Source organism: Pseudomyrmex gracilis, unplaced genomic scaffold (genome assembly GCF_002006095.1).
Source record: "Pseudomyrmex gracilis isolate BER0280 unplaced genomic scaffold, ASM200609v1 scaffold_3292, whole genome shotgun sequence".
NCBI lineage: Eukaryota > Metazoa > Arthropoda > Insecta > Hymenoptera > Formicidae > Pseudomyrmex > Pseudomyrmex gracilis.
This window is the reverse complement of record NW_018023876.1, coordinates 1-9,451: the sequence shown is the minus strand read 5'-3', so window position 1 is coordinate 9,451 and position 9,451 is coordinate 1. Positions and strand designations below refer to the sequence as shown.

The 9,451-nt window shown below is 34.7% G+C and overlaps 2 protein-coding genes across 2 annotated transcripts; both read right to left on the bottom strand.

The window, feature by feature from the left end:
* Positions 1–1,217: 1,217 nt before the first annotated feature.
* Positions 1,218–6,227, bottom strand: LOC109863130 (cyclin G). The gene is made up of 8 exons (XM_020443325.1): positions 6,083–6,227; positions 5,746–5,893; positions 3,331–3,608; positions 2,738–3,169; positions 2,305–2,550; positions 1,995–2,203; positions 1,847–1,914; positions 1,218–1,745 (listed from the first exon to the last, which is right to left on the bottom strand). Exons 3-7 carry the CDS (start codon positions 3,478–3,480, stop codon positions 1,869–1,871), a joined length of 1,083 nt encoding a protein of 360 aa, XP_020298914.1. The 5' UTR covers positions 3,481–3,608; positions 5,746–5,893; positions 6,083–6,227; the 3' UTR covers positions 1,218–1,745; positions 1,847–1,868.
* Positions 6,228–6,296: 69 nt separating this feature from the next.
* Positions 6,297–8,813, bottom strand: LOC109863129 (asparagine synthetase domain-containing protein 1). Its single transcript, XM_020443324.1, has 5 exons — positions 8,540–8,813; positions 8,234–8,434; positions 7,163–8,083; positions 6,635–7,047; positions 6,297–6,548 (listed from the first exon to the last, which is right to left on the bottom strand). The coding sequence occupies exons 1-5, from the start codon at positions 8,597–8,599 to the stop codon at positions 6,374–6,376; spliced, it is 1,770 nt and encodes a 589-aa protein (XP_020298913.1). The 5' UTR covers positions 8,600–8,813; the 3' UTR covers positions 6,297–6,373.
* Between the last annotated feature and the right edge of the window lie 638 nt (positions 8,814–9,451).

The window sequence follows — 9,451 nt, the reverse complement described above, 5'->3', positions numbered from 1 at the left end:
TCCACCTTTTGCCCATTCATTATATTCTGAAAGAATTACATTGTCGGATCAATAACACTATAAGTCGCAATAAAAACGCACCTTCGATAGACGTATTTTTATTTGTTAGAAATTATATTACATTCTGTGTAATTATATTACAACTTACATCTAACGCTCCTTCTGATAACGGAAACATTTCTTCAAATTTCTTGATATTTCTAATAGCGATTTCGACTGATCCGCATCGGTGTGCTACCTGTGTAGAGTTGGCGCAAGCACAGACTACGGTCTCCGATATATACTCCATGCGTGCGATTGATTCGGAACACCCTCTACATCCACACAGAAGAAACTAAGCCGTCCGTTACAAATAATGAGTTTATTTATTACAAACAGACTTTTTTGTGCATTACAAATTTGTTCCTATCATAATATAAAACAACAGGATTTTTTCATACGCAATGCAGATCTTTTTTCTTTTATCCGGAACTAATAAAAAGATGAAAGGAAAGAGAGCAAGAAAAAAGCGGCTCGTTTAATGAAACATCAATAAACGACAAGGGAAAGTTTGAATGTTTCACAAATTTAAATCAGATATATAAATTTGTATATGTAGTATGTTACGATTTGACTAGTGCAGACTGGCTAAGATAGAAAAAAAAGCTTTCACATCAGCAATCTTTTTGTTTTTCGCACACACACATCTCTCCCTCTCTCTTTCGCTCTCGCAGTTTTACATCTACAATAGTTTATATTGTTCACACAGCATTACGAGCTTAGCATTAAATTATTTGACACGTCCAAATAAATGCAAGATACTTCGTACGTAATTTAAAGAAGCAGTTCGAACACAACCATCATAGAATAAAATGGCTTAAATCTTTAACTTTAAAATTAATAGCAAATAATTTCTCTCTGTTATTCTAGTTTGTTTAGTTTTTTTTTCTCTCTCCAGTTTCTGTCGACAAACTTCGCAAACACAAGCGAAGAAATTCTCATTTCCAATATCAAACAATGCATTTCTAAAATTTAACTCTAATTAACACTTACCCGCAACTTTCAATATCTTTGCTCTGTCTTATTTATACACTTTGTATAAATAATATTTTGTCTTTCTTGTATTTAACGTATCTTGTAAATATATAGACTTATGCTCTTTTTGAAGATATTATAGAACTATATTATATATCTACTACTAGACAACATTAACTATAATAATGGACAATTTTATCACATCAATTTCTATTCTTAAAAAGATTCCTTTATTCGAAAGAAATGTTTCTGTTCTTCACAGCGTTCTTGTTTTTTTTTTTTTTTTTTTTTTTCTTCCCGTGTCGAGCCTCATCTATTAAAGGAATCAACTGTCGAGCTCTTCAGAGAACGAGGTTTGTAATCTCATTTCGTTATGTGTAAAAATATTAAAATATATATTTGCGCAGAAACGTCGAATTATACGCATGTGATATAATGAAAGAAAGTTGAACTAGTGGGATTGAGATGGTATCACCGATATGTACGCTGAATAGAAACGACATGTTAGGGAAACAGTTATTTTTCCATTTTCACGCGCGGTACGATGTTTGCTTCTTCTTCGTTAATGTACATCTCGGCAAAGACAACACAAACAAGATATCTGAGAGAAATCATTACTTTTGTGTAGGTTTGTTTGTACTTTCAAGCAAAACTTTGTATTGGAGAAGAATGAATCTCGTGTTGTATAAATCTTTTTGTAATAGACGATAGACGATTTTTGATGTAGCATCCTAAAAACCAAACAAAAGATAAATATAAGATGTATTTATTTTAGAAATTGTTATAATAATCTTTAACGAAATTCTTGAACAATGAAATATAATGATTGTACCTCAAAAAATGACGATGAAACTTCAACGTCTCTTGTTCCCATGACGACGAGTGTACTTACGACTTTTCCTGTAAAAAAAGAAAGAGTTGTGTTCTCCACATTCCAGCAACAATTTGTTTAACGACAATACAAGTACAACGATATAAACCTGATTTTGCTCGGCGACGGAACCGGAGTGTGCTCCGCTATAACAGGCAGCTCTGACCTGAATTTAGCAGTTGGACGTAAGACACGCGCAGTAGATTTCGAAACTCTCCAAATTAGGTTCTGTTTATACGGCGTTTGTTCCTGGGCATTATACTTGCTCAGAATGACGTCCACCGCTCCGCGCGTGAAGTAAAAACTTTGTTTTGATATCTAAAACAAAAAAAAAAAAAAAAACAATCATTACAGTATAGACAAATATAAAAATAAGATGCAGTTTATATAATAAAAAAGAATCGTGTGCGGGATTTTACATTGCATTCATTTTGGAGCCATTTGGTGAACAGTGCAAATTTATCTCTCAAGACTTGATGAGGCGGCACGGTGGCAGTATCGTGTGTGGATGGCACGGAGGCATTTCCGTTTGCGTTTGCGTTTAATCGGTTGACAGTGGTGTCCAAGTAAGTGCAGAGTAATACTAAAGCCACCACCGACGGTCTCAAACTCGCGCAACTACCGTCGCAGGCTACCATTTCCAACATGAGAATCAGCTCGGATATCTGAAACAAAAAATGGACAATATGAAAAGGAGAGAGAATTTGATTATATACAAAATTTATATACAGATTTTCACAAAGTAAATTACTTTATATAAAAAAGTGTTATTTATTTTACTGGTGTTTTTCCATGATTAAAATACAAAGAATTTTAATACGTCTTGTAACTAAAAGAGAGAGATGATTTAACCTTAACAACACTAGCGTACACATCGCCGAGATGAAATTGCGCCGCCACTGCGTGGAACATGTTATTGAACAGTTGTAAAAAAGTCAGCGTGGTAATGGGTTGAGTGCCTGGCACCCATTCCAATTTATTTCTTATCACTTGTGACATGCGTTTTAGATCGTCCGTGGTGCATCCACACTGTGAAATCGAAACTAATCGGTCGATGAATCTGTGATCTCCGTCTACGACGGGTGATAATTGGACGGCAGCTATATAAAATGCAGACACGCTGATACAGTCCATGTGTTTTTGTCTCGCTTTCATCTTCGTTAGAAAGCGATCCATCAGATTGATGGCTACGAAGAATACATCCGACGATAAATCAAACACCACTTTCAAGCATCTTAATACATGAGCAGATCTGTCTCGGGCGTCAACCGTTATTTCATCGTCCTGTAACGTGCAGACATATTTCTAAATAATTAAATACAAAATGTTGTAAATTTTTTTAAGTCAAAAAAATCAACTATCTAAAGTGAACATTTAGTTCATATTACTTATTACGTTGTAATCTGTTCGAATTTATAATTGTTACGTTGCGCAAAAGTACATACTTGCGTCGTGATGGGCAATTGACAGAGATTTGGCTGAAATTTAATCTCCTGTACCAAGTTTAGAACCAAGTCCTCTTTTAGTTTTTCGAACAAATGTATTGTATTTGGTATAGATGAGTCTAATGTGTTCATTGCTGCGGTGTGTGACATTACAGCAGCTACCAACTACAACAACAATCCGACTACGACACGCGACAGTCAGAAATGGTGTGTGTAGTGTGGCTGATGGGAAAGATCACACACGACAACAAGAATAACGGAACCGCTTTGCCTTATATCTGTAAACAAAATATAAATACAACATATATAATTATGATTTTATATATGATTATTTTTGATATTTTCTTATATAAGATTTTATTTTTCTCAATATTTTTTTTTTATTACTTTGCCTCTTTTTCTCTGTGTGTTGAAATTATTTTTTACAACGCAATAAAGTCCCTTTATACCAAAAAAAAAAAAATGTGTATTTTTGCTGCACCGATATCCATGTGTGTACACACGTACACACGGCGACTTAACATTACAGAATGTTGTTCACGCCCACATAACTGAAATAGCCGCGCGTCATGCGTGAACGGACCCTGTGATTATGCAAACTCGACGGCGTCTTTTTCTCTCTCAACATGTTTGGCGATATAAACAAAACTGTTACGCGCTTCTTCGCGCGTGCAATCCAAATTAAAGGAGAGCGTTCGTTTCAAGGATGCGTTTATCTTTGCAAGGCAATCATAATTTCAGATTCTTCTCCCTCAATCAAAAAAACTTTGAAAGCAACGCGAGAAGAGAAATGAATATGCCGGATTAATGGCTACATAGATTCATAAGGCAATAAAAAAAAAAAAAAAAAGAAAAAAAGAAATAAAACCGACAGAGAATCGACGTCACCGCAATTAAAATATATTTATATGCAAAAATATGCGTTATATCGAGAAACAATGTACTTAAAAAATTTTCTGCGCGCAGCTCCAAAAGATTAACAGCTGATGCGTGATACCGTAAAACAATACCGTAAAAAGAGAGATAAATTAAACATAAACATATTCGCTCTTAAAAACTTGCCATGTGTTCGTGTGTACAAAATCACTCCCAAATTAAGCAACGTCGACCGTTAATCTTACACGGTTTGACGTCACAACAAAGATAAACGCTCCTTAAAGAACAAGCTTTTTAAAAGAAGATACGTTACATACGTACAATGTATGTATGTATGCACACACAGTGTGATATGTATGTGTTGGTAGTGAAAACGACGTATTCTCGTCACGTAGCGAGCGTCGAGCACGAATTGATCAAAAAAAAAAAAACACGAGATTCGCTGTATAAACATTTGTAAGAAACAACAACAAAGCGAGATTAAAACAGAGATAGGCACATAAAAGCGAAACTAATTAAAAATGTTTTGCGCGCGTGTGTGTGTGTGTACGCACAAATTCTTGTGTTTTACTATCACAAATTTATCTATATAATTGTATGATGTATATGATAATAAATTCTTCAAGTCATATAAAGTAGACAAGCTAATGAGTGTATTAATTTCCTACTCGTGTTCTTTTTGAGGAAAGAAATTTTTATCTTTTTATACAAAACTCTGTAATATGTATTTAATATTTCGTTATGAACTATCAGACAAGATTGCACATGCAAATCGAATAGCTGTACAACACCAACTGGGTTTCCTTCAACAAGCGGAGATATATAAAATACACTAAAAATATTTATACAAAATATTCATTTGCGAAAATACATTTAACGGATTGTACTATCAGTTCTCGTGAACGCACACAATTTGAATAGCCGTTAAATCCACAGAGTGGGACAAACAACAACGAAAATGACATCTAAACGATTTTTATTACTAACAAGTAGAAACGCGAACAGTTAATACTTACGTGTTTTACTTGTTAAAAAAAAAAAAAAAAAAGAAAAACAGTAGACAACAGAGAGAAAAACAGCCGTTGTGTGTGTCACAAAGTACACACGACCTGGAGTCGAGAACAAAGGAGTCAGTACGGTTGTCAGACATGAAGTGAAAACGGCTGATGCAACATCAGAACTGTCAAAACTCCGGACGATTCGCGAACGTTCCGCGTTTAATATGTTTTAACGTCAGATAAGGAGGCGTTATCCACTTGCGCGTAAACAAAATGTAGAAATTTGTCGAATTTCTCACAAATGTCAATACTCAGTTATTTTTGTTTATTTTTGTTTTTCAAAGATGTCTCTCTGGTCTCTGTGTGTATGTGTGTATACAAACGAACATTGACACTGAAAGATTGACGGCTTTTAGTAGAATATTTCATCAAAGTGCATGTTTATATACACATGCGATTTAAAAAAAGTACAAATTTTTGCGAGAGATGTACGGGGACAAGTCTCGCAGAGAAATGCGTAAATTAAATGCACTGAACTCACCTACGCCATATCTAACCTGAGAGCAAAACCGACCAAGGTACTCGTCGGTGATTGTCAATGCATAACACAGTGTCTCCAACACAGAGTCTCAAAATATAAGTCGTACACCCCACCACGTTGCACTTGCGCGCGCATCGAACATATGTACCTGCATGTAGGAGCAACTTTTTTTTTAGAAAAAAAGGCAGTTTAAAATTTAAAGAATCATTATTTTGAAGTAACCGCGAGTCAAGTGTACAATACTAAAAAAAAAATCATCTGATCTTATTTGTAATCTTTTTGTAGATTTTAGAAATAAAAAAATTTGACTCTAACTTAAACGCAATTTTCTACGCACCTTCAGATGTGAAGCTCAAAATGAGGGAAAGGAAGGGGAAGTGCAAAATAAGAACTTCAATCAGTTTGTGCCGTCTGATATCTTTTCTCAAAATTCCTTTCATTCTTTCCCTCTTCTCAGTTTATTACACATATACATATATATAATTTGTATAAAATAAATGACAATTATATGTATATATATTATTTTCATATGCGTTTAAAATATAAAATATTGCGTATAGATGAGTTTTTTAATGTAAATGTATATAAAAAAAAAACTTGTATAAAAATACTAAAATATACTTACATTTTACAATCTATTTGATACATCATTTGCGTTTTCTTTACCATTCGCAATTCTCGAGCCAAACTGAAAAGCTCTTTTAGGAAAAGTAGCTGTGTTCTGAAAACCAATTACGCAAGCCAGTAAACGCAACAATAATTTATCTCCCAATCCGGGTGGCATTTTTTCGGTCGGATAACACCTGCCAATGATGAATTATTACAGTTTTTCATTATAATCCTTTTTTAAATTGTTTAAATAACAATATTTAAAACAAACATTGTTTACCTGTCCCATGGTTTTAACTGTTGTACGTATGTGATCAAATGTTCATCTAGATAAGGCAAGCGAGACTGTTTGCCATGATCGGAAACAACCCGATCATCCCGTCCTAAATTTCTCTCCGAAATTCTGGCCAATTCGAGATTTAATTCTTGTACCAACGAGTCCCATCCCTCGTGTCTCAATATAGTCCTGTGTCTCATGTATCCACCGAACAATTCATCCGCGCCCATACCCAGGAGTAATATCCTGCATGGGGACTCGTACGTTTCGTTACTCGGATACAAAACGCCTTTGGCGCGACTAGCAAACCACATGGCGCATCCCAAACTCTCATCTAGAATCGTACACAACGGATACAGCAAATCGCAAATTCGCGAACCACGATACGCATGCAGTTCCGATTGCGCAATGTCACACTGAAATAAAATCATCGCAACACAAAACAAGTTTGTTTTTGTCTCTTTCTATATAAAAAAAAAAAAAATGTATCAAATGTTTCAAATATTTTGATTGAACACAATTATACTATACTTCTACGAGATTCCATTTTCTGTTGGAGCAAATTCGCAACAATTCCGAGTACGTTTGTCGCCCAGTTTTTCTGTCCGGCACGTCATATTTCTGGGTTTTATTTTCTTCATCATTTGCATCATTTACTTTTTGAGTTTTCACAGACTTTTCGAACGCGACGTTAATGAGATCGATGCTTTCCTCGTCCGGAACATATTTGTCAACGATCGCTGCCAAAATTGCAGAGTCCAAACCACCGGAGAACAATATGCCAATTTTGGAGTGCGCACAAACAACACTTCCGCCATTTAATACAATCTTTACACAGTCCTTGCAATAATTTGGTTTTTTCTCTACTCTAACTTTTACAGATTGTTGCAACAATTCTTTCAAGCGCTCAACTCTCTCGCTTACTTTTTGATTCTCCAATAACTGTCGCAATATCTTGCCGAAATCTCTACTGTACGGCACATTTTCTAAATATTCCACATCTTTTGAATCAGGATGCAGATGTAAATTTGTCAGTGACACAGGATGTTTCGATATAGTTTTTCTGATATTAATATCTATATTCAAATGTGTCTCTAACGCTTCAATAATATCCGTGAATCTCAAATCGGGTTCTCTCCACGGATAACACGCTAAGTTTATTTGTGAACTATTTAAATTTACTGCAAAGATACCTATAGCCGGCACTTCCATCATTCCTTTCATATTTTTATTTGCAACCGAAGCCAAAGTCAACGAATTAGTTTCGTTATCTATTTTTACGAGCAAACTATGTCGCCCAATGATATCTCGTCCAAAATATAATGTTGCGTTCGATTTTTGATAATATATCAAACTGTAAGGACCTTCGATCTTCTGTAAGACAGATAAAATATCTGTGGTTGACCGCAATTCATCTGCTATCACATCTGTATCCGAAACACCATCTTTGGCCTACAATCAATATAAATTACTAGAGTTTTTGTGCTGCAACTGAAACTGATGAGACATTTTTGTCCTTTTCTCATTTTTTTTTTCAAGTTCTAACAAAACAAAAGTATGACCTTACACCTAAACATGAGTATGCAAGATATTTTTCCATACCAAACAACCTGAGAAGAGATCTCCGTTCCAAAGCAGCAAGTTATCATTATTATCTATTCTTGGCTGTGTTACTATTTTTGGTCCTCGCATCCACAAAACTGCGGCAGCAAAGTATCCTTGCCATTTGTGATTGAGCAAAATATGTTTTTCCTGCAAACTATCTGGTCCTCGCGCAGTTATTACGTCTTTGCACAAGTTCCACTGAAAAAAAAAAACAACAAAATAAATAATCTCCAAAAAAAACTTTGTGTAATTTCTAGTTTTTTTTCGGAATTACAATATTTTATTGTTCACGTTTACGCATACCTGTTTGAAAGACTCGGAAACATTTTCGGGGTGATGTATGCAACAAAATATGCCACACATTTTACATGTAAATATTACGAAAACACACGAAGCTGTTGAGCGTTGTATACTTGTAATTACACAGCTAAATCGTGCGGAATATGTTTCTTAATTTAATATATATATATCATTGTTGCTTAGTCGTAATGTAAATTACTTAAAATCATTTAAAAAATTTAACTTTCTTGAGCAAAACATAGGGTAAAAGACCCAATTACTGTCACCTGAATAATAAACTCTGGCGTTGGTGAATTGTTTTTACTACTTATTTATCAAAAACATGTGTTTTTCTTCTTTATCTGGTATTATTCGATGTCTCTAATATAAGGAACAAAATAATACCGTCTCTCAAAATCTCTATCTTTTTTTTTTTTTATTTCTAAATTTAATAATTAAAAAAGAACGATGCGAGATCTATTACCGTCAAACCCTAAAATGAAAGAAATGAGTTTAAGATTTGAGAAACAACTATGGGCTATAATACACAAAATGACATAGGTGCATACGCATAGCATAAAACTATATGGACCAATGAGCGTCGGGCATAAAGTCGCCATATTGATTTACATAAAACTATGTTAGACGCTCATTGGTCCAAATAGTCTTATGCATACGCATTCTATGTCATTTTGTTAGTTTGGTGCATATGTGGCTCAAAGCTTAGACCATATATACTTATAGACACGGCTTCAGACAACTATCTTGAAGCAAAGATAATATTATCTACGTGACGTCACATGTGGGCAAAGCAAAGGCGCGTTTATGGACGGCTTCAGATAACTGCCTTGAAGATAAGATAATATCATCTACGAGGCCGTATTTAGCCATTGCTGAAATGCCCACATGTGACGTCACGTAGATGATATTATCTTT

What these genes read in the sequence shown, in the direction of transcription:
- LOC109863130 (XM_020443325.1), bottom strand. Translation starts at nt 3,480, where the DNA reads ATGTCACACACCGCAGCAATGAACACATTAGACTCATCTATACCAAAT. An exon ending in AATTGCCCATCACGACGCAA is followed by an intron (nt 3,170 to 3,330) that starts GTATGTACTTTT and finishes TGCACGTTACAG; the next exon opens with GACGATGAAATAACGGTTGA. An exon ending in CCGTCGCCGAGCAAAATCAG is followed by an intron (nt 1,915 to 1,994) that starts GTTTATATCGTT and finishes CTTTTTTTACAG; the next exon opens with GAAAAGTCGTAAGTACACTC.
- LOC109863129 (XM_020443324.1), bottom strand. Translation starts at nt 8,599, where the DNA reads ATGTGTGGCATATTTTGTTGCATACATCACCCCGAAAATGTTTCCGAG. An exon ending in TTTCCGAGTCTTTCAAACAG is followed by an intron (nt 8,435 to 8,539) that starts GTATGCGTAAAC and finishes TTTTTTTTTCAG; the next exon opens with TGGAACTTGTGCAAAGACGT. An exon ending in CAGTTAAAACCATGGGACAG is followed by an intron (nt 6,549 to 6,634) that starts GTAAACAATGTT and finishes CATCATTGGCAG; the next exon opens with GTGTTATCCGACCGAAAAAA.